At 41.3% G+C, this 23,837-nt stretch overlaps 2 protein-coding genes across 4 annotated transcripts in view; both read left to right on the top strand.

Annotated features, from left to right (window-relative positions):
- otud5a (OTU deubiquitinase 5a) overlaps positions 1–10,387 on the top strand; it is a 102,069-nt gene extending 91,682 nt beyond the window's left edge. For 2 of the 3 annotated variants that reach the window (XM_060932414.1, XM_060932413.1), the window contains exons 6-9: positions 4,622–4,807; positions 5,781–5,988; positions 6,429–6,545; positions 9,827–10,387. In XM_060932414.1, the coding sequence (XP_060788397.1) occupies positions 4,622–4,807; positions 5,781–5,988; positions 6,429–6,545; positions 9,827–9,948 (633 nt within the window). In that variant the 3' untranslated portion in view covers positions 9,949–10,387. Of the gene's footprint in view, positions 1–4,621; positions 4,808–5,780; positions 5,989–6,428; positions 6,550–9,826 lie in introns of all 3 variants that reach the window. The other variant, XM_060932415.1, reaches the window with a different exon arrangement.
- A 5,784-nt stretch (positions 10,388–16,171) lies between these two features.
- pim2 (Pim-2 proto-oncogene, serine/threonine kinase) lies at positions 16,172–19,933 on the top strand. The gene is made up of 7 exons (XM_060932412.1): positions 16,172–16,545; positions 16,783–16,889; positions 17,123–17,173; positions 17,700–17,905; positions 17,988–18,157; positions 18,267–18,443; positions 18,616–19,933. The coding sequence occupies exons 1-7, from the start codon at positions 16,230–16,232 to the stop codon at positions 18,762–18,764; spliced, it is 1,176 nt and encodes a 391-aa protein (XP_060788395.1). The 5' UTR covers positions 16,172–16,229; the 3' UTR covers positions 18,765–19,933.
- The last annotated feature ends 3,904 nt before the right edge of the window (positions 19,934–23,837 follow it).

Below are 23,837 nucleotides of genomic sequence, written 5' to 3'. Positions count from 1 at the left end.
ATCACAAAATGGGCTCAGGAATATTTCCAGAGAACATTATCTGTGAACACAATTCACCGTGCCATCCGCCGTTGCCAGCTAAAACTCTATAGTTCAAAGAAGAAGCCGTATCTAAACACGATCCAGAAGCGCAGACGTCTTCTCTGGGCCAAGGCTCATTTAAAATGGACTGTGGCAAAGTGGAAAACTGTTCTGTGGTCAGACGAATCAAAATTTGAAGTTCTTTATGGAAATCAGGGACGCCGTGTCATTCGGACTAAAGAGGAGAAGGACGACCCAAGTTGTTATCAGCGCTCAGTTCAGAAGCCTGCATCTCTGATGGTATGGGGTTGCATTAATGCGTGTGGCATGGGCAGCTTACACATCTGGAAAGACACCATCAATGCTGAAAGGTATATCCAGGTTCTAGAGCAACATATGCTCCCATCCAGATGACGTCTCTTTCAGGGAAGACCTTGCATTTTCCAACATGACAATGCCCAACCACATACTGCATCAATTACAGCATCGTGGCTGCGTAGAAGAAGGGTCCGGGTACTGAACTGGCCAGCCTGCAGTGCAGATCTTTCACCCATAGAAAACATTTGGCGCATCATAAAACGGAAGATACGACAAGAAAGACCTAAGACAGTTGAGCAACTAGAATCCTACATTAGACAAGAATGGGTTAACATTCCTATCCCTAAACTTGAGCAACTTGTCTCCTCAGTCCCCAGACGTTTACAGACTGTTGTAAAGAGAAAAGGGGATGTCTCACAGTGGTAAACATGGCCTTGTCCCAACTTTTTTGAGATGTGTTGTTGTCATGAAATTTAAAATCACCTAATTTTTCTCTTTAAATGATACATTTTCTCAGTTTAAACATTTGATATGTCATCTATGTTCTATTCTGAATAAAATATGGAATTTTGAAACTTCCACATCATTGCATTCCGTTTTTATTTACAATTTGTACTTTGTCCCAACTTTTTTGGAATCGGGGTTGTATTTATCCTCTCATGGATCATCATAGAATCCGAATCAGAATGCTGATGGCTGCAGTGTAGGTGGCCGATAGATGTCATAGACACCCACCTCTGTTCAGTGATGGTCGTTCCAGGTTGACAAAAATGAACGATCCTCTCTGGCTAAGATGTCGGATGAGAGGCGAAACGTCTTCAAGACTTTAAGCAAGTCCAGTTGCTCTCTTCTACCAACCACAGATTACGTCTCGCCTGCAGTTAGCCGTTTGAGTTCTCTATTTAGTTGTACTTTCATATGGTGGGTTTGTTTCCTTGGCTGTTTGCTCAGTATTCAGACTTCAACAGAATATTACACGAAGTATTGTCACTTATTCACTTGGCTCTCGAAGTTCAGCACTTCATGTACCTGACTTTTGCACTCGTCGTACGTCGCTCTGGATAAGAGCGTCCGCTAAGTGCCATGTAATGACTTGGAGATACATAAGGCTTATGACTAAATATAGTTATGGTTATAATATGGTTTTATGACTGTTTTGATGACTTCAGATAAGTCAGTGAAGGGACTCTTCCTTGTGTACGAAAGTAATTTTGTTAGTGGCGGCTTGGGGATTGATGGTGCGTTTGACGTACGTCGGAAACGGGAACTCGTAATTGCATTGTTTTCGAGCTACAAAGCGAGAGATGCATTGGCACGTCATCAGCGTTCTTTTGTTAATAAGTCCTCGAACCGGCGAATTATATCAGTGTTATCATTAACAAGAGTTCATGTCATCCGTTTTTTTTTTTTTTATTTAAAGCAAATACTTGTGTGTATTCAGTATAACAAAGTGCTGCTTTGTTTACTGCTAATGCTGTGAAGCAGCCATTTGGATTTGACGTCACTTGCTGAACTCGGGAGGACGGGTCAGGAGACCTTCTTCCCGAGTAGGAATTACGAGTTACGACTAGGAGCTTTAGTCAAACACGGCGCAAGGTTGGATCGAAAGAATAGTGTATTCTATTGTGCGCGTTATAGTAACGATGTGGATTGTCTTGGCCGTTCGATTAAAGTGAATCGAATGAAATCCAACAGCTCGGTGGTATAATTTCCTTCAGGGTGTGTGTGTTTGGTTTTGTGTTTTAATGATTTGTTTGTATTTAATTATTTATGATAAAGTGTAATCTGTGCTTGAAAGCTACTAAGATGATCAACAATATCTTGAAACACGTCTTTTTTTTTTTTTTCCCCCTCCACCCGAAAAAGCCTTTTTTTTTTTTTTTTTTTTTTCCAGTATTAAGTTAACGTGAATTACTCACTACTTTGCTCATAAACAAGATCAGACTAAAGGCCAGCGTGTTCAGATGCATTACACACTTGGCTCCTCTCGAGCCCTGCTGTGTTTTTGAAGTTAAACAGCAAGATGCATTGCGACCTTGTGACTAATCACCTTTAGTTCACTTGTACAGCATGTGATCTTTTGTCTGCTGTTATTTGATCCAAGTTCAGAAACATTACCTGGATCAGGTGTAGTAAGAGTGTGTTTACATGAGCTTGATTGGAGGCTTTTTTGTAAGCAGCGAGCTTGGCTACAGGTGTGTGTGTGTGTGTGTGTGTGTGTGGGAAGGGGGGGGCGGTTCTGTCATGGTCAGCCAGGATTTGTATAACAGCTGGCTTGGCTGTTCAGAGACAGAATGGCGTGCGGACATGACATGCCGTGGCACAGTTGGCGTGTGGACAGGGCACACAGTGCAGTTGCGCTGCACAGGATCTAACCACATGCTGTCTAGCACTCGAGACACTCACTCACTCACTGTCTCTGTCTGTCTGTCTGTCTCCCAGATGAGGAAGAGTGACTGAAAGTGCATTCGAGTGCTGAAATTAGGGCAGAGGATCAACCCCGTGCTCTTCCTCATGTCTTAAGGAAAGTCTGAGTAGCTCAAGAGTGAATATTGTATCAAGCTCTCCGTCTGGTTAAGAGACTTCAGCCTTATGATGCTGGTTTTTTGTGTTTTTTTTTTTTCAACTCTGACCTGATCAGTGTTCTTCGTAATGCTCATAAGGCAAATTATTCTTGGTCCTCATTATTACTCAGTCATCAGTATACGGTGTTTATTACTGTCTTGTGCACGTGCTTTTTTTTTTTTTTTCCAGATTTAAAAATCAGTTTCTCTCAAAAACGGTTTACTGAGGTGATCGTGAACCGTGACACACAATTCAACCACCTCAGTGCAGCTGAAATCTCCAATCGGATTGGTCAGAAGGTGGTGATTGACGCATTTTCGAGTGATCTGAAACAACATGCATCACTGTAGACGACAAATCCATAAAATGAGCCGCTTTCGGAGTTTAAAAAAAAGATTTCCACAAAGATACTTCAGATATATCCGGGGGGGAGTGTAATTTATCATAGAGCCCTGCACTCCCGCGGGAGTCCCGTGGGACCCGCCGCAAAGCAGTGCGGCGCGGGACAAATTTTGAAAGCTCATTGCGGGCGGGACCGGAAGTGCACATATGCGCGCGGGAGTGCACATATGCGGCGCAGGCGGGAGCGGTGACAAGCTGCAGTCCCGCTAACTAAAACGTGTTTGAAATAAAAATTTATAAATTATTAATTTATGTCTATCATATATAATTTGTGCTGGATATTTTATTTGGCATTAATAAAAACATTTTGAGATGCCTAAATTTGCAGAGAGAGTCAGATTGCCAGATTGAGTGAGTGAGGAATGGCATCTTAAATTTGCCATTGATCACCCTAACGGGAAATCCTTTGATCACTCTAATGACTCGCAGTTCACACCCAGCTAGCAAGAGAACCATGAGTGAAGTGATTTATTGCTTGCGTTAGTCTACAACTCTAATCAGAGAGACAGGTTACACAGTGACGGTAGGCTTGACTCAATGCGATCCCAGAAATCCTTCCTGTAATATGCAAATTTGGCTGTCCAATCAGAGGCGGCCAAATTTGCATATTACAGGAAGGATTTCTGGGATAGCATTGAGTCAAGCCTACCGTCACTGTGTAACCCGTCTCTCTGATTAGAGTTGTAGACTAACTCAAGCAGTAAATCAATTCACTTCTCTTACTAGCTCTGCTTTGCAATAAAAAAAAACACCATTGGTACAAAGCAAGCCCATTCACTTTTTTTTATACTGATCAGAGAATTACAATGGTTTCTCATGTGATAATGTGTGATTCGCGATTAAATATTTTAATCGCTTGACAGCTTATTATTATTATTATTATTATTATTGTTACACTACATGCTGAATTCAGAAACAAGGTAAATAATAACGAACGTGAGCTGTAGATATTTATGCTCAAATCCACTCAAAGTAGGGGGCGGGGCACCATCACGCTGTGTCAAGACAAGAACTTTCCTGAGAAATAACGCGAACGTCTGCATCATGCGGGATTTGCGGGCAGGAGCGGGACAAAATATGGCAGGCGGGAGCGGGACTGAAAATCATAATTCTTTGCAGGCGGGAGCGGGACTGCACAATGCGGGCGGGAGCGGGACTGAAAAATCCGACCCGCGCAGACCTCTAATTTATCATGCAATCGATGTTATATTGCTATATCACCCAGGTCTGGTTTTAGAGGTCCTTATGAAAGTACTGTTAGTATTTTGTTGTCTCCGTTTGACTTTGTGTTCACTCTCGGTCTCTCTCTGGACAGTACGCGGACCAATCTCTGATGAAGAACGCCATCAAGACGTCGGAGGAGTCGTGGATCGAGCAGCAGATGCTGGAGGATAAAAAGAGGGCCACTGATTGGGAGGCTACCAATGAGGCAATCGAGGAGCAGGTGGCCCGCGAGTCGTACCTGCAGTGGCTCCGGGATCAGGAGAAACAGGCGCGGCAGGTGAGCAGGGGAACAGAAACAAAGACCGAGCCTCTGGCCTTCCTTAAAACCACGTTCCAGTCGAGTATAACCTCTTCGGAATCGTGCAGCGCGACACTAATCGGTTCTAACCCTTTTGGAAATGTTTCAGTTTCTCCTTGAGCTTGCTGATGATTCTTTGTAAAGCGAGCTTGTTTAACGCAAGGTGCCAAACAAACATGCGAGCACCGTTTCACATAAAGTCTGTGTTTTCAAAGAAGGGTACAGAGATTGTGGTGGAGTTCCTGCAGACATCACAAAGCCGTCATGTGTTTTCTCACCTTGACCGCCGGTGAACTGTCTGGTTTCAAAGAAACGTGATGTCTTCATATAAATGGCTTGAAAGTGAAAGTGCAAACTTTTTTTTTGTTTGTTTGTTTAAGCAATTATGTTGACTGAAAATTTCAGGTGGGAATTTTAACATCGATCTGTAACGAAAGACTTCACCACCACCACCAAGTTCGATAAAGCTGGAGATTTGGTTGCTGCTGGAATCATAAAAACCGTCCTGTGATGATCCCAGGACTCTCCTGATGCTCGTACTGAACATCTCGGCACGCCCGTTTTTTTTACCTTTTCTCAACCTGCGTACTGTAATATTTCTAATCTGGTCTCAAGTCACTTTTTATTTCCACAGCGCGTTTAAAAACATCTGGAGTTGGCCCAAAGTGCTTTACAGTCGTGGCAAATGCAAATCGATACGCAAAAGATATGAATAAAAAATGGAAGGAGAGAAATAATGACGCAAGACATAAAGCCAAGTAGAATCGCACGAATCGATCAGAAAATCAAAAGGGGATATAAAATCATAAAATGAACGCGCCGTCTCCGGGAAGAGGACGGTTTCCGTTTTGAGTCTGAAACGTCCTCGTTGGCGGTGGTGTATTTAAAGCGACGTCAAGATTTCTTTCAAGCACTCAATAAAATTCTGTCCTCCTTTCTGTCTCCGCTTCAGCCGCGTAAGGCGAGCGCCACGTGTAGCTCCGCCACTGCTGCAGCCTCCAGCGGATTGGAGGAGTGGAGCGCGCGGTCCCCACGGCACCGGAGCTCCGCCCCCTCCCCCGAGAACCCGGACCCGGCTCACTCGGACCCAGCGCCAAAGCCTCCCTCCCCGGCCGGAGCGGCTCTCGCGCTGTCCAAACCCCCCTCGCCTTGTGCTCCTGGTATGCCACGTTCCATTACACCCCACACGCACATGCAGTTCTGTTGCTGCTGCTCATGTGAATCAGTTTGTACATTACACTGTGTGTTTGTCACTCCATGTACCACACAGGCAATTTTAAGCAAATGTTTTTTTGGGAAACAGTGCCATTTTATTTATTTTGGGCTCTTGATACAAACTTTGTCAAGGTTGATGCACGAGTGTAGTTAGTGAGCGAAGAGCTGGTTATTTGTTGTGCAAAACAGATGTAAATGTCACGTAAAAGCTTGAGTAGGGTTTCCCAGGCCCGGAGTGTATCCCTAGTGTTTTCCAGAGATTTAGCACACCTTATTTACTTTTGCAGGAAACAAACAAGGTTCGCTCAGGTCACGGATATGAAATGCGTCCTTGAAATGTACAGTGAAGAAAGCCTAATCCGGTGTGTGTGTGTGTGATGTGCAGGGCCCAGTAACCAGGCCTGTGTTGGAGCAGACAGACCCACCTCATCGTCTCTGGTGTCTCTGTACCCCGCACTGGGCTACCACGCCATCATGCAGGACATGTCACCGACAGCTTTTGGTTGGTAAAAAAAAAAAAAAATATATTTATATATAATTTTTTTTTTATTTTTTATTATTATTTTTTTTTTATTATACCAACACAGACTATACAATAGACAAAGACAGTAGTGTATAGACAGTGAATACGATGTGTAATGAACAAAGGGTGCATTTTTAAAAGTACAGATTAAATCCTGAAGTGATTTCTACAGTATCTGTGATCTGTAGTGTGTGTATATACACCATACCAGTCAAAAGTTTGTACACCCCTGCTCATTCATCGCTTTTTCTGTATTTTGCCCATTTTCTCTGCTGCAGAATAATACTGAAGACACCAAAACTCTGAAACAAAAAATGGGGGGACAAAAAAAAAATATATCACAACAAATGAAGGGCAGGCCCTCCTTTCCCAGCCCCCCCCCCCCCCCCCCCCCCCTCCCTTTTTTTTTTTTTTTTTTGGGGTGTGTGTATAGTGCAATTGTGAACAATAGCTAACTCAGGTACTGAGTTCGCCGATCAAATTGGTTCACTGCTGCTCAGAGATAAAGAAATCATCATTACAGTCAGGGATTGAAAGGGAAGCATGCATGGCTGGAAACCCATGTGGCTAAGAAGAGAGAGAACGTGTTCCTACCAGAAAAGGACAGAACCAGGTCTTATTGCACTTTTTTTTTTTGGTGGTTTAAGGAGCAAATCCAGCCACAAGTGCTCTAATAAGCCAGGTGATTTACTTAGTCACTGCAGACAGTGAGTGGTTACACATGAAGTGCCATCAGGTGCTTGTTCACTCGCTCGTTAAAAGATTGAATAATCTGACCGTGTCCAAAATCGCTCACTCGTTCACTACTCCCTACATAGGGAATTACTATATAGAGGACTATACAGTGAGCTCATTGGTAAAATGAAAAAACGCTTTCGGACACTTGTCCGTCGCGCTGGCATTTACGTCATTACTGTCGCACAATTAAAACGTGCCAGGTCAGTCGGCTGGTGGGTTTTCAAAATAATAAATACCGTACATGCATGTGTTTTTGTGATAAATCCATATTATACTGAGCGTATTTCCTAGCCTAGTAAACTAGACCCACCCGCCTAGCGGCCAAAAATATTTTTGTCTAGCGAATGGGTCTAGCCTCGCACCATATAAATAAAAACACCCCAGGCATCAAATCATGCCCGCCAATCACAACGCAAGGTTTTTGTTTGGATTCTTTGGGCGGGCTTTTGCAGGAGTGACGACAAAGCTGCGCGACGCTGGAGAAAGCGTAACAGGAAAGATGGCTACGGCTAGTGAACAGCGCACGTTTGACTCCGCTTTGGAATCAGTTTTAGAAGAATTAGACTTGGAGTTTTCGTTGAAACATGAGCAGGAAGAGGCTCTCCGCTCATTCCTTTTCAAGAAGGACGTTTTCGCTGTTTTGCCGACCGGCTATGGCAAAAGTCTGATCTACCAGCTGGCTCCGCTCGTAGCCGAAAGGATGGGGCTAGTTTGTGCAGTACGAAGAATTAATAAACAGCTTTGAAACATTACTTTTTGATTGTTTGTTTCTTATTTTGCCGTTATTTTAAATTTAAGGGAAATTATTTCACCAAACACCACTAAATAAAAACTCTCAAACAGTTTAAGCAAACCCTTGAAAAACACTTGGAAAAAATAAGAGTGTATGTGGTACAGACTCCAAACTTCTTAATATCTAGAACCTGTTTATTAATTAATACGCATTTTGAAAAATTATTTATTTCAAGGTCTCCCCCACTGCTTTCTGTCGCTCTGACTACGTCACAGTCACTGTTGCGCTGATTGGTCAGAGCGTTGGCCTATACGCACAGAGACAGTTTGAAAGACAACGGGTTGTCCCTACCCACCCCCATCAGAAATGTCTACGGATCGAGGCCGGACTAAATATTCACATTTAGTCTGGCTTGCCAGGCTACGCATTTCCCACATTAATCAATACAAAGCACCTGCATCTTTCAGTTCTTTTAAATCAAGGCGGAATACTTTCTTCTTTGCCGCTGACTTTTATTAAATCACATTTGAGACTTTTAATTTGATTTCTTTCAGCGTGACCGCAATGCTTGATGGGATGTATTGCTTTGATTAGTGACCATCGGTTGTACACTACTTTTCGTGATGCATTGTGGGATACTTTGAGAGCACTATATAGGGTGTAAATAATCCTCACTAAGGTTTCGGACAGCACTACAAAATGGCGTCCTCGCTATATAGTGAGTAGGGAGCGATTTCCGACACAGGACGATTTATTCAGTTTACCTACAACTGTGTCTGGGAAGTTGTTCCACAGCTTTATGACTGTGGGATTAATAATGTGCTTCATTCCCAAATGCTATTCGAGCTAATCATGACTAGATCAGTTAGCAGGATTCTATTTCCCTAACGCTGATTGGGTTTGGTTTGGTTTGTTACTTGGGTGAGGTTCATGGCTCATGTTCTTCCTGATGATCAGCACAACTTGTTCTGTATTGCACAGTTAAGTTGCTTGATGTGGCAACTTTACAAGAAGGCACGGAAGCGCCTTAAGTTTCTGCAAATAACACCAAGTTTACACATTTTCCCTTTTTATCCGTGGTCTGTCCTACGGCCTTCATTTGCATACTGGAACCTGACTGGACCTTAAATTTTATGATGCAGTAATACTTGCCTGTCATGTGTTTTTGAGGAGGAGAAGAAGAATAATTATTATTCAGATTTTTCCAAAGAGATATTTTAAATAATGAGCTTCATTAAATACTGGTCTTGGAAAATGTACAGCACCTACAATGTAGAAATCTCTCATCTCGTCACAGCCAGCATTTAAACGTTTGCACTGATTGCGTGCGTCTCGGGTTCATTTTTCACATTTCCCTGATTTTAGTTTTTCACCCTTTATTGCATTTTCTGCTGCAGTGACTATTTTCACATGTTGAACAGCCTGAGAAACGAACTGAACTGAACTCCTGAAAGAAGAAAATAATTGTTTTTGAAGGTTTAGCGTGATTTTTAGATACGGGTGGGCGGACGTGGGCGGAAAAAGCGCAAAAAGTGTGAAAGGAAAAAGATTAATGATAACAGATTTTACCTCATGAACGCGTTTTGTGACTCCGCTCGGCTCTGGATCTGAGCAGGAAACGACACGAGATGCTAGCTAATAACAGAAATAATGGTCGGTGTGTGGGATGGCTGTGAAACCCGCAAGAAGCGTCAACTTGGGGTTGGGTTTTTTTTTTTTTTTTGCTGCCACCAACAGTTCATTTTTGATAACATGGTGGTGTTTTGTTTTGTTTTTTTCTTTGTGAAAGGTCTGACAGACTGGGAGGACGACGAGATTTTGGCCTCGGTCCTGGCCGTATCACAACAGGAGTACCTCGACAGCATGAAGAAGAACGCCATGCATAGAGAACCGTCTCCAGACAGCAGTTGATAAAGGGACGAAGGCGCTCCGAAGCCCTCTCGCGGTACGGGAGAAGGCACAGACCCGGGGATCAATCAATCAATCAAGCAACATCCTGTCCATCATCATAGAAATCCCATTTCCCCTCTCACTCTCCCCCTCATGTCCTGATCACTATCATCTATCAGTAATAATGACCGTCACTGTAAGACTTCCCCCTCACCATTACCTTACTTTCTTTTGCCACTAATGCCAAGATTGGACTTCTTTATTAGGTGCATGTTTAAACCAACATAACTGATCTCATAGAAAAAAAAACATGAGGAAAAAAAATCTATAAAAATGTCACACTTTATCATCTTAATACCTGATTAATATAAGCTTGTTGTATTTTATTTTCTTGTTTGGAATGGAAAAAAGCTCTTTTTTTTCTTGGAATAAAAAAGGAGAAGTTTCTGAAGAAAATGGCCTTATCTCTGTGGTGTGGCTTTCTCTCTCTCTCCCGCTCTCTCTCTCTCTCTGCGCGCGCATGGGAAATATGCTTTTATCACATGCATGCACTTATTTTATATCTGTAAATACATTTATGGAATAAATAGCAGACAAAAATAAGTTACACCTCATTTATTAATGCACTCTGTCAGGTTTAGCAGGTAACTGCACAACAACGATGTCTAGACCAAATCAAACAAACCGGTCTCAGGCCTTGAGTCACATTTATCATTTACATCATAATCACTGACGACTATATGAAAGCGGTTGAGTGCCGGACAGCTTTTTGTGAGCTTTTTTCCTCTGCGCAAGAAGTAAAGCTGGCTAATTTGAGAAGGTTTGAGGGTACGCTGTTACAGTAGAAAAGGGCTTGTGAGGTAGAGGAACTGTGGGGGCAAAAATAAATGCAGCCGTTCGCCGAAATGGTTTTCACTGGGCTTGAATAGCATCATAAGCGTAGAAAAGGAAAGAAGAAATCTGCAAAGGATCGGATACAAGACCGAATTAGGGGAAAGGAAAGTGAAGATGAGGAATTGGAAGTGCACGTTGCATTTTGTTTCATGAACTAAACCAAAAAGGGAAGTTTTTATGACGTGAAAGATGCACATATATACGCGTGTGCGTGCGTGTATATATTTTAAACACAACATCTCGGCAGCCAATAACACTCCAGTAGGAAATTTCAATTCCGTCCAATTCATTGATGCTCATTTAAGTCTCAGTGACACTCCTGGAGATGTTCTAATCCTCATGCATCACTGTTTTAAGTTTAAACACACACACCCTGATGGATATTGTATTATATTTTTGTGTGTAATATATCATATGTTATAGATATTGTATAATACAGATATTTTAGACACGTAGGTATTGTATATAATGTATAGGGCAGGTTCCGGGTTCAAACCTCATGGCTGATGGGGATGCAAACTTTGCTATAGATTTCTATTTTATCATTCTCATTATCTCTAGCCGCTTTATCCTGTTCTACAGGGTCGCAGGCAAGCTGGAGCCTATCCCAGCTGACTACGGGCGAAAGGCGGGGTACACCCTGGACAAGTCGCCAGGTCATCACAGGGCTGACACATAGACACAGACAACCATTCACACTCACATTCACACCTACGGTCAATTTAGAGTCACCAGTTAACCTAACCTGCATGTCTTTGGACTGTGGGGGAAACCGGAGCACCCGGAGGAAACCCACGCGGACACGGGGAGAACATGCAAACTCCGCACAGAAAGGCCCTCGCCGGCCCCGGGGCTCGAACCCAGGACCTTCTTGCTGTGAGGTGACAGCGCTAACCACTACACCACCGTGCCGCCATTTCTATTTTATGACTTTTATATTTTTATCGAGTCAAAACGTGTGGGTGGTGTAAGTGGTTAGCACGGTCGCCTCACAGCAAGAAGGTTCTGGGATCGAGCCCCGCAGGGGCCTTTCTGTGTGGAGTTTGCATGTTCTCCCCGTGTCCGCGTGGGTTTCCTCCGGGTGCTCCGGTTTCCCCCACAGTCCAAAGACATGCAGGTTAGGTTAACTGGTGACTCTAAATTGACCGTAGGTGTGAATGTGAGTGTGAATGGTCGTCTGTGTCTATGTGTCAGCCCTGTGATGACCTGGTGACTTGTCCAGGGTGTACCCCGCCTTTCGCCCGTAGTCAGCTGGGATAGGCTCCAGCTTGCCTGCGACCCTGTAGAAGGATAAAGCGGCTAGAGATGATGGATGGATGGACTTATATTTTTATCGAGTCAAAACGTGTGGGTGGTGTAAGTGGTTAGCACGGTCGCCTCACAGCAAGAAGGTTCTGGGATCGAGCCCAGCAGGGGCCTTTCTGTGTGGAGTTTGCATGTTCTCCCCGTGTCTGCATGGGTTTCCTCTGGGTGCTCTGGTTTCCTCAAACAGACCAAAGACATGCAGATTAGATAAAATACCCAGCCACTGGGGTTGCACAAGATGGTGTGTACTTGGCGCTGGTCCCAAGCCCAGATAGGCTGGGGCAGGTTGCGTCAGGAAGGGCATCCGGTGTGAAGCCTATGCTAAAAAATCATATTCGTATATTCTACAGTCCTGTGCAAAAGTCTTGGCACCCTTCCCCCAATGCAAATTTTGCTATAGATTTCTATTTTATGACTTCTATATTTTTATCGAGTCAAAACGTGTGGGTGGTGCAAGTGGTTAGCACGGTCGCCTCACAGCAAGAAGGTGCTGGGTTTGAGCCCAGCAGCCGGCAGGGGCCTTTCTGTTCGGAATTTGCATGTTCTCCCCGTGTCCCTCCAGTTCAAAGACATGCGGTTAGGTTAATATGGGACGGCCTCGGGCTGAGGTGCCCTTGAGTGAGGCATCTAACTCCTAACTGCTTCCTGGGCGCTGTTAGCATGGCTGCCCACTGCTCTGGGTATGTGTGTGTGTGTGTGTGTGTGTGTGTGCTCGTTGCTCACGTGTGTGTGTTCACTGCTTCAGATGGGTTAAATGCAGAGAGGAATTTCACAAAACAAGTTGTTCTTATAGAAACATTTTAGAGTTCCAAATGTTTTCAGCACAGAATTAAATGTTACGGGGGGAAGAAAAAAAATATTTTTGAACAGCATATTAGGCTACACAAGAGACCGCTTCGGAAGGCAGGATCTGTCCTGGGATGTGCACTGGACGCAGTGGGGGAGAGGAGGATGTTGGCCAAGTTGTCGTCCTTAATGGCGAACACTTCCCATCCACTGCAGGAGACCGTAGCAGCACTGGGCAGCTCCTTCAGTGACCGGCTCCTCCGTCTGTGGTGTGTTAAGGAGAGATACAGCAGTTCCTTCCTCCCTACTGCTGTGAGACTGTACAACCGGCACCTCACCAAGCACAGCACCAGTCACTCCTCACAGTTATGAACAATACTGCATTGACTATCAGCATCAGTACTTTACAGCAAACTGCTAGCTACACATGGTTAAAATGGCTCTTGTGCAATATACCGACTACTTGGGCAATACTATCTGGGTAATCCTTACACCTTTAACCATTTCATCTCATCTCATTATCTCTAGCCGCTTTATGCTGTTCTACAGGGTCGCAGGCAAGCTGGAGCCTATCCCAGCTGACTACGGGCGAAAGGCGGGGTACACCCTGGACAAGTCGCCAGGTCATCACAGGGCTGACACATAGACACAGACAACCATTCACACTCACATTCACACCTACGCTCAATTTAGAGTCACCAGTTAACCTAACCTGCATGTCTTTGGACTGTGGGGGAAACCGGAGCGCCCGGAGGAAACCCACGCGGACACGGGGAGAACATGCAAACTCCGCACAGAAAGGCCCTCGCCGGCCACGGGGCTCGAACCCGGACCTTCTTGCTGTGAGGCGACCATGCTAACCACTACACCACCGTGCCGCCCCCTTTAACCATTTAATTTATGGAAATTTGTTAATTTCTTATCTCTTAATTTGTGGTTTATTTCTTTTATATCCTTTTAGTACTTTTGCACTACTCCTTCACTGTCTTATCTTTTTCTCTTTATACGTTTTGCGGCTGTACCAATGTAAATTTCCCCTTGTGGGATAATAAAAGGGTCTCTTATCTTTTCAGATTAAAAAAGAGGAACTCTAATAAAAGCTGCTGGGTTTTAGTGCAAAATTAAGAAGCAAGTGTGACCGACAAAGTGTCCAGAAGAACTACTGTGGCTGGTTCTCTAAGATACTCAGTAAAACCCGCAGCTCATTTCTTTATCAATCTGCACTTATTATGAGCACCTGAGACTACTGTCGGGGTTTTTTTAAAGGTCATCTCAGACCAAATATTGACTTTGCTTCATTTATTATGGCTTACTGCTTCATATTTATAGTATTTTTTTAAATGTTAGAACATTCCATTTCATTATTTTTAAGCCACTTTTTTGGTCTGCAGCATTTCTTTCCATGTGCCAAAGACTTTTACACATTGTCCATATTGTCCATTACATATACATATATTGTTTTTTGTTTTTCTTTTGCACAGTACTGTGTAATGTATACAGTGCTGAGCGTAAATGAGTGCACCCCCTTTGAAAAGTAACATTTTAAACAATATCTCAATGAACACAAACATGTTGACAAGACAAAGTTTAAATATAACATCTGTTTAACTTATAACGTGAAAGTAAGGTTAATAATATAACTTAGATTATGCATTTTTTTTCAGTTTTACTCAAATTAGGGTGGTGCAAAAATGAGTACACCCCACAACAAAAACTACTACATCTAGTACTTTGTATGGCCTCCATGATTTTTAATGACAGCACCAAGTCTTCTAGGCATGGAATGAACAAGTTGGCGACATTTTGCAACATCAATCTTTTTCCATTCTTCAACAACGACCTCTTTTAGTGACTGGATGCTGGATGGAGAGTGATGCTCAACTTGTCTCTTCAGAATTCCCCATAGGTGTTCGATTGGGTTCAGATCAGGAGACACACTTGGCCACTGAATCACTTTCACCCTGTTCTTCTTCAGAAATCCAACAGTGGCCTTAGATGTGTGTTGGAAAAGTGCACGACGACCAAAGGCACGGAGTGATGGTAGCATCATCTCTTTCAGTATAGAGCGATACATCTGTGAATTCATGATGCCATCAATGAAATGCAGCTCCCCGACACCAGCAGCACTCATGCAGCCTCACATAAGGACACTGCCACCACCATGTTTCACTGTAGGCACCAGGCATTTTTCTTTGTATTCCTCACCTTTGCGATGCCATACAGTTTCAAGCCATCAGTTCCAAAAACATTTATCTTGGTCTCATCACTCCAGAGTATAGAGTCCCCATAGTCTTCATCTTTGTCAGCATGGGCCCTGGCAAACTCTAGGCGGGCTTTTTTGTGTCTGGGCTTTAGGAGAGCCTTCTTTCGTGGACGGCATCCATACATGCCATTCCTCTGCAGCGTACGCCATATTGTGTCACGGGAAATAGTCACCCCAGTTTGGCTTTCTACTTCATTAGATAACCGCAGTGAACTTGCACGCCGATTTTCTTCAACCCTTCTCGTCAGAAGACGCTCCTGTCGAGGTGTTAACTTCCGTGGACGACCTGGACGTCTCTGTGAGATGGTTGCAGTTCCATCTTTCTTAAATTTTTGTACCACTTTTGCGACAGTATTCTGACTGATAAGTAAAGCTTTGCTGATCATCTCGTTGCCTTCACCTTTGTGGTGGAAAGAAATTATTTTCTTTGGGGAATTCTGAAGAGACAAGTTGAGCATCACTCTCCATCCAGCATCCAGTCACTAAAAGAGGTCATTGTTGAAGAATGGAAAAAGATTGATGTTGCAAAATGTCGCCAACTTGTTCATGCCATGCCTAGAAGACTTGGTGCTGTCATTAAAAATCATGGAGGCCATACAAAGTAGGTGTACTCACTAAGTTATATTATTAATTCATTGAGATATTGTTTAAATGTTTAATGTATATTGTACATTCCATATGTATTAATTGGGTTTCTCTCTCTCTCTCTCTCTCTCTCTCTCTCTCTCCTCCTTTTTTGTATCGCTTTCCAGAATCAAATTCCACTTCGAATAAACCAGATGTTAACTCGGATTCCCGAAGCCTTTTGAATTCGGAAAGGAATTTAAACATGATAGCTACGTCACGAATAAAGGCAGTCTGCGCATGCGCACTATCTGGCGCTTAAACGTTGGCGGTGGTGTTGGTGGCGCGCGCGCGCTTTATTCCTCCTTCTTCTGAGAAAAACCACGAGCTCATTAATATTCATAGATTCAAAACGGTATCTGCGCATGATTGGTGAGCAAGTCCAAAACACTGACGACAGGTCGAATGTCATTGGACAGAGTAGCAGGTAATGGGCGCGGCTATAGTAGTAAACATAAACTTAAAACATCAACAAAGGCTGAGTGAGCAGAGCAGAGCGGAGCGGAGCACTGAGGCAGGTGTAGTGTTCAGTATTTCACGAAAAAGTTCATTTAAAACATGGATATTCAGTGCTGAGTGTTACATAGAGGATTATTCTGCTTTCCTGGCTGACTCGCAGCACATTTTGGGTGGATATTTTACATTTTTTTTTTTAACTTTACGTCGTGAAATGATGTTGGATAAACGTGCAGTCGTCGCTGATAAAACGCGCCGAGAGCAAACAGACGACGTGAGAGGAAAATCCGGTAAGAACAGGACTTTTATTCATATTATACACTTATTCTTCGTTAAAAAAAAAAGAAAGAAATGACTGAAGTTACCTGATACGAGTTGTTAAATTGAACTTTTAAATAAAAACAAGCTCTAAACAGAGCGTTTTATGGGTCAGAAGGTGATTTGTCAGTTAGCCACGATGCTAATTAAGCTGTATTATGGTGCTTTAAACCGAATAAGTGTTAAACTGTCGTTTTTCTTTCCTTCAGCTCAAGCTAAGGAGTGTTTTGAGAAGCAGTATAAGTTAGGAGCTCTGCTGGGAAGCGGTGGATTCGGCTCTGTGTTCTCAGGACAGAGAATCTCTGATGGTTTACAGGTATAAGCTTTGTTTTGTTTTGTTTTTTTTAAGAATAAAAATGTTCTAAAGTGCTTTAGATGATAGAATGAAGAGCTGAGAGCGTTAAAATATTTGTTGTCATTTGAATATTAGTCTTGTACTACATATGAGGAGAGATTTTCTTATTATGAAGCCAGGATGCTTGAATTGTATTTAAAGGATATTTTAAGTGTCTTTGTGTTTGTGATAAATTTGATTTTTTTTCATTTCAGGTCGCTATCAAACAAGTGTGCCATGACAGAGTGCAGCAGTGGGCAGAACTGGTGAGTTTTTTTTTTTTTAAAGAAAAACAAACTTGCACGTTGATTACACAAATATATATATATTTTATATACATATACAGCTATAAGGACGAAAAGAGACCAATTTTAAAGATGACCAGTAATTTAGAATTGAATAGAAATCCTAATTTTAAATCAGAATCAGAATATTAGTTTCCAAGCGCCCTCTAGTGGTTGCTAGGTGATGACGTTCATGGATTTTTCAAAACAGTCCAGAGGAACCGGAAGTGAAAGTATTTCCCAAAAAAAAAACAACCCAAACACGAAATTATGTCTAACAGGAAGAACTTGGTTAAGCTGGTGCATTGTGTTGTTAAAATTTGGAATTTTTTTTTTTTTTCCATCACTCAGTAATGACTCATGAGCTACAAACTCACAGCACCTGTTGTAATTAAATAGTCATTATTAAACTAACTAAAATTGGTTATCATCTTCAACTTGGCCTTTCTTTCATGAGGTGATTTATAAACAGCATTCAGACTACAAGCTTGTCTCGTTTGTGTTTTAGGCTGGTCAACCCGACCCTGTCCCCATGGAGGTGGCGCTCCTGCTGAAGCTCGGAGTTTCAGGCAACCCTAGCATCATCCGTATGCTGGACTGGTTCGAAGTGTCTGGTCAGGGCTTCTTTCTCGTGTTCGAGAGACCACAGCCATGCCAGGACCTGTTTGACTTCATCACCGAGCGTGGTGCCATAGATGAACCGCTGGCACGAAGGTACAGCGAAACTCGTAACTCGCCGTTCAACGAGATTAACTTCTTATGACCTGAAACTGAAGAAATTGCGTCTCTTTGACAGGTTTTTGAAGCAGGTGGTCGACGCAGTTCAGTTTTGCCACTCGAGGGGAATCGTCCATCGAGACATCAAAGATGAGAACATTCTCGTCGACACACGTACCGGAGATGTCAAGATCATCGACTTTGGATCTGGCGCTCTGCTAAAGGACACAGCCTACACGGAATTTGAAGGTAAGGCGGCTGGAGAACCGGATTAACTGCTACGGATAACCTTGAAATCAGGAATACAGCTAGTGATATTTAATTGCACAGAATGTTCATGTTCTGGTTTTTCTGTCAGGAACCAGAGTTTACAGCCCACCTGAGTGGATCCTTCATCAGCGTTACGAAGCACTTCCGCTCACCGTCTGGTCTCTGGGCGTCCTGCTGTTTGACATGGTGTGTGGAGATATTCCATTTGAAAGAGACCGAGACATCGTCCAGGCTACACCCAGTTTCACTAAGCGTGTTTCTAAAGGTGAGTTCCTGTGTGTCCTGTATTTCTAGTAGACTAACAATAGCTGTCCAACTATAGAAAGTGTGTTTCACTCGACAAACAACAGGATGAATGTTTTCTAAATGAAAAATGTTGTCTCGTTTGTAAAATAAAACAATTGCTGATATTTTTTTCTTGTTCTGTTCTTTTGCAGAATGCCGGTCTTTAATTCTCTGGTGCCTTGCATACCGCCCTGAAGATCGTCCAAGCTTGGAGCAGATTTTACGCCATCCGTGGATGACCGAAAGCTCGGAAGACATCGGAGACCTGCAGGATGACAGGAACATCGCGCCGAGCCTTTAATTTTAAACCCAAACCGATAGAAGATGGCTGTTGAAACTTCACACCTACTGATTGATTATACACTGGATTACATCACACTCTTACACTGGCACCTCAACACATCATCTTTTATTTATCACATCATTTTCTTGTATGGAAAAGTTCTCCAGCATTGTGTCATCCCGTGGATGCTGTCCCGTCTCCTGCGCCCGTGTGTGCATGTGTCTTGAATCTACACTGCTACATGCAACCGGGGCTCTGCGTGGTTTATTTATTTCTCTATTTATTAACTCGGACATGTTTGAGGTATTTATATTCTGGATTCGAAGGGTGAAGTTTCAGAAGCGGCTCCATTTCCCGTTCACGCTAAAGGACTTCCAGCCATCACTGACTGACGAGTAAAATGTTCCCGCTTGGTTCTACAGGCTCTGTGTGTGTATATAATATTATTGTTGCCTCGTTTTAAGAGGAGGCTTTTGTGTCGCGTCCTGATGGGAGCGCGGCTACAACAGCAACCGTTGTTGACATGAATGTGTTTTGAACCAGGAAAGTTTCCCATGAACAACAAAAACAACACTGTTCAAGAAATGTCCTTCTGGGACTTTTTTAAACCAATGTGCCTTTTACTTTCGGTATCTGTGCTTTTGTGACGTGCTCTAAAGTCAAAACAGCATTCAAGAATGTAAGCAGCTAAACTCGAGGTGCTGATCTGGTCATGTGATTAACACTTGGTCAGAAAACGGAGCATGAATGTTGTCTGTTTACCTCGAAAGAAAAGAGAGGTCATGTCTGTTCAAGCCAAAGAGATCTAAAACAGCACTAGGTTTTTGTTTGTTGTTTTTGTTTTGTTTTTTCTTTAATGACATGTTGTATTCTTGTTTAACCTACAGGACCAAATGTCAGTTTTTGAATTTTTGTTTTAAAATGGGACCTTTTTCTAGTGTGGAAAATGAATGTTCTTGTACTATGTCATTTGATTTTGGTTCTATGACCCTGGGTTCATCATTCATGATGTGTCCAAGTTGCACTATCGTGAGTTTCAAGAAACTAACTGAAATCCTTGCTGTTTTGCTCGGGTTTGCACAAGAAATTTTTTTGTAGATACTTGTGTATTGATTTTTTTTTTTTGTAATTTTTGTGGCACCTGTTACATGAAAAATATTTAAATTAAAAAACACACTCTCTAATAATTCATGGCTGTCTGTGTTGTCTGTTTTGATCCAGAAATGGAACAAGGTCAAATATGCAAGGGATGCAAAACACACCCAGCGGTGTGCGGTGCTCAAAAAAAAAAAAAAACAACAATCCGAAACGCAGCTGAAAGTGTTAAGTTCCTTTTTTTTCACTTTAATATATGAAATTAAATGTGTGTCAAAATATTAAGACAATAAAGAAACCCAGCTTGTCTGAAAAAGTGGACTCCTCTGTCTGAAGACTTTACTGTAGCGGAAAACATCCTGACACTGGAGACTCCTTCCAGAAATGTTAACCTTCAACATATCAGCCATTAAACTTTTTTGGTTGTTTTATATAGTTTTGTTTACAGTTTTCAGTCCAATCTTTTTGGTAGAGTCCAATCAGCCTGGGGCAATGTGTGAAAATAAGCCCTTTGAACTAAACCCTGGTTCATTTACAGCTTTACTGAGACTGTTTAGCAGCAGGCGCTGTCTCTGTCCCTGACTAATTAACTTCGGAACCTGTAGAGAGAATGTTCAGTGTGATTCTGACTTTAGAGTCCAATCATTTCGGGTTAGCGTCAAATAATTTCAGTGTACTGTCCGATCATTCCAGTTTAAAGCCCAGTCCTTTCAGTTTAGAGTCCAATCATTTCAATTTAGAGTCTAATTATTCCAGTTTAACGTCTAATCATTCCAGTTAAGTGTCCAATCATTTCAGGTTAGCGTCAAATAATTTCAGTTAAGTGTCCAATCATTCCAGTTTACAGTCTTATCATTCCAGTTTAACATCTAATAATTCCAGTTTAGAGTCTAATCATTCCAGTTTAGAATCCAATAATTTCATTTACCTGTCCAATCATTTCAGTTTAGCATCAAATAATTTCAGTTTAGCTTCAAATAATTTCAGTTTAGCTTCAAATAATTTCAGTGTAGTGTCCAATCGTTCCAGTTTAGAAGCCAATCATTTCAGTTTAATGTCTAATCATTCCAGTTAAGTGTCCAATCATTTCAGGTTAGCGTCAAATAATTTCAGTTAAGTGTCCAATCATTCCAGTTTAACATCCAATAATTCCAGTTAAGTGTCCAATAATTTCAGTTTAGCATCAAATAATTTCAGTTAAGTGTCCAATCATTCCAGTTTAAAGCCCAGTCCTTTCAGTTTAGAGTCCAATCATTTCAGTTTAGCTTCAAATAAGTTCACTGTAGTGTCCAATCATTTCAATTTAGAGTCTAATCATTCCAGTTTAACATCCAATCATTCCAGTTTAGAATCCAATCATTTCAGTTTAATGTCTAATCATTCCAGTTAAGTGTCCAATCATTTCAGGTTAGCGTCAAATAATTTCAGTTAAGTGTCCAATCATTCCAGTTTACAGTCTTATCATTCCAGTTTAACATCTAATAATTCCAGTTTAGAGTCCAATCATTTCAGTTTATTGTCTAATCATTCCAGTTTAGAATCCAATAATTTCATTTACCTGTCCAATCATTTCAGTTTAGCATCAAATAATTTCAGTTAAGTGTCCAATCATTTCAGTTTAGAGTCCAATAATTTCAGTTTAGCTTCAAATAATTTCAGTGTAGTGTCCAGTCGTTCCAGTTTAGAAGCCAATCATTTCAGTTTAATGTCTAATCATTCCAGTTAAGTGTCCAATCATTTCAGGTTAGCGTCAAATAATTTCCGTTAAGTGTCCAATCATTCCAGTTTAACATCCAATAATTCCAGTTAAGTGTCCAATAATTTCAGTTTAGCATCAAATAATTTCAGTTAAGTGTCCAATCATTCCAGTTTAAAGCCCAGTCCTTTCAGTTTAGAGTCCAATCATTTCAGTTTAGCTTCAAATAAGTTCACTGTAGTGTCCAATCATTTCAATTTAGAGTCTAATCATTCCAGTTTAACATCCAATCATTCCAGTTTAGAATTCAATCATTTCAGTTTAATGTCTAATCATTCCAGTTGTGTCATCATTTCAGGTTAGCGTCAAATAATTTCAGTTAAGTGTCCAATCATTTCAGTTTACAGTCTTATCATTCCAGTTTAACATCTAATGATTCCAGTTTAGAGTCCAATCATTTCAGTTTATTGTCTAATCATTCCAGTTTAGAATCCAATAATTTCATTTACCTGTCCAATCATTTCAGTTTAGCATCAAACAATTTCAGTTAAGTGTCCAATCATTCCAGTTTAAAGCCCAGTCCTTTCAGTTTAGAGTCCAATCATTTCAGTTTAGCGTCAAATAAGTTCAGTGTAGTGTCCAATCGTTCCAGTTTAGAGTCCAATCATTTCAGTTTAACATCCAATCATTCTAGTTTAAAGTCTAATCATTTCAGTTTAGCTTCAAATAAGTTCACTGTAGTGTCCAATCATTTCAATTTAGAGTCTAATCATTCCAGTTTAACGTCCAATCATTCCAGTTTATCATTTCAGGTTAGCGTCAAATAATTTCAGTTAAGTGTCCAATCATTTCGGTTTACAGTCTTATCATTCCAGTTTAACATCCAATAATTCCGGTTTAGAGTCCAATCATTTCAGTTTATTGTCTAATCATTCCAGTTTAGAATCCAATAATTTCATTTACCTGTCCAATCATTTCAGTTTAGCATTAAATAATTTCAGTTAAGTGTCCAATCATTCCAGTTTAAAGCCCAGTCCTTTCAGTTTAGAGTCCAATCGTTTCAGTTTAGCTTCAAATAATTTCACTGTAGTGTCCAATCATTTCAGCTTAACGTCCAATCATTCCAGTTTACAATCCAATCATTTCAGTTTAATGCCCCATCATTCCAGTTTAGAGTCCAGTCATTTCAGTTTAGAGTCCAATCATTCCAGTTTAGAGTCTAATCATTTCAGTTAAGTGTCCAATCTTTTCAGTTTAGAGTCCAATCATTTCAGTTTAATGTCTAATCATTCCAGTTAAGTGTCCAATCATTTCAGGTTAGCGTCAAATAATTTCCGTTAAGTGTCCAATCATTCCAGTTTAACATCCAATAATTCCAGTTAAGTGTCCAATAATTTCAGTTTAGCATCAAATAATTTCAGTTAAGTGTCCAATCATTCCAGTTTAAAGCCCAGTCCTTTCAGTTTAGAGTCCAATCATTTCAGTTTAGCTTCAAATAAGTTCACTGTAGTGTCCAATCATTTCAATTTAGAGTCTAATCATTCCAGTTTAGAATTCAATCATTTCAGTTTAATGTCTAATCATTCCAGTTGTGTCATCATTTCAGGTTAGCGTCAAATAATTTCAGTTAAGTGTCCAATCATTTCAGTTTACAGTCTTATCATTCCAGTTTAACATCTAATGATTCCAGTTTAGAGTCCAATCATTTCAGTTTATTGTCTAATCATTCCAGTTTAGAATCCAATAATTTCATTTACCTGTCCAATCATTTCAGTTTAGCATCAAACAATTTCAGTTAAGTGTCCAATCATTCCAGTTTAAAGCCCAGTCCTTTCAGTTTAGAGTCCAATCATTTCAGTTTAGCATCAAACAATTTCAGTTAAGTGTCCAAACATTCCAGTTTAAAGCCCAGTCCTTTCAGTTTAGAGTCCAATCATTTCAGTTTAGCGTCAAATAAGTTCAGTGTAGTGTCCAATCGTTCCAGTTTAGAGTCCAATCATTTCAGTTTAACATCCAATCATTCTAGTTTAAAGTCTAATCATTTCAGTTTAGCTTCAAATAAGTTCACTGTAGTGTCCAATCATTTCAATTTAGAGTCTAATCATTCCAGTTTAACGTCCAATCATTCCAGTTTATCATTTCAGGTTAGCGTCAAATAATTTCAGTTAAGTGTCCAATCATTTCGGTTTACAGTCTTATCATTCCAGTTTAACATCCAATAATTCCGGTTTAGAGTCCAATCATTTCAGTTTATTGTCTAATCATTCCAGTTTAGAATCCAATAATTTCATTTACCTGTC

Source organism: Neoarius graeffei, chromosome 10 (genome assembly GCF_027579695.1).
Source record: "Neoarius graeffei isolate fNeoGra1 chromosome 10, fNeoGra1.pri, whole genome shotgun sequence".
Taxonomy (NCBI): domain Eukaryota; kingdom Metazoa; phylum Chordata; class Actinopteri; order Siluriformes; family Ariidae; genus Neoarius; species Neoarius graeffei.
The sequence above is the reverse complement of the archived record's forward strand: the minus strand, read 5'-3'. Positions and strand labels throughout refer to the sequence as shown.

Coding starts and splice junctions, on each gene's coding strand:
- pim2 (XM_060932412.1), top strand. CDS start 16,230: ATGGGCGCGGCTATAGTAGTAAACATAAACTTAAAACATCAACAAAGG. Junction 16,890..17,122: donor GAATCTCTGATGGTTTACAG/GTATAAGCTTTG, acceptor TTTTCATTTCAG/GTCGCTATCAAACAAGTGTG. Junction 18,158..18,266: donor AGCCTACACGGAATTTGAAG/GTAAGGCGGCTG, acceptor TTTTTCTGTCAG/GAACCAGAGTTTACAGCCCA.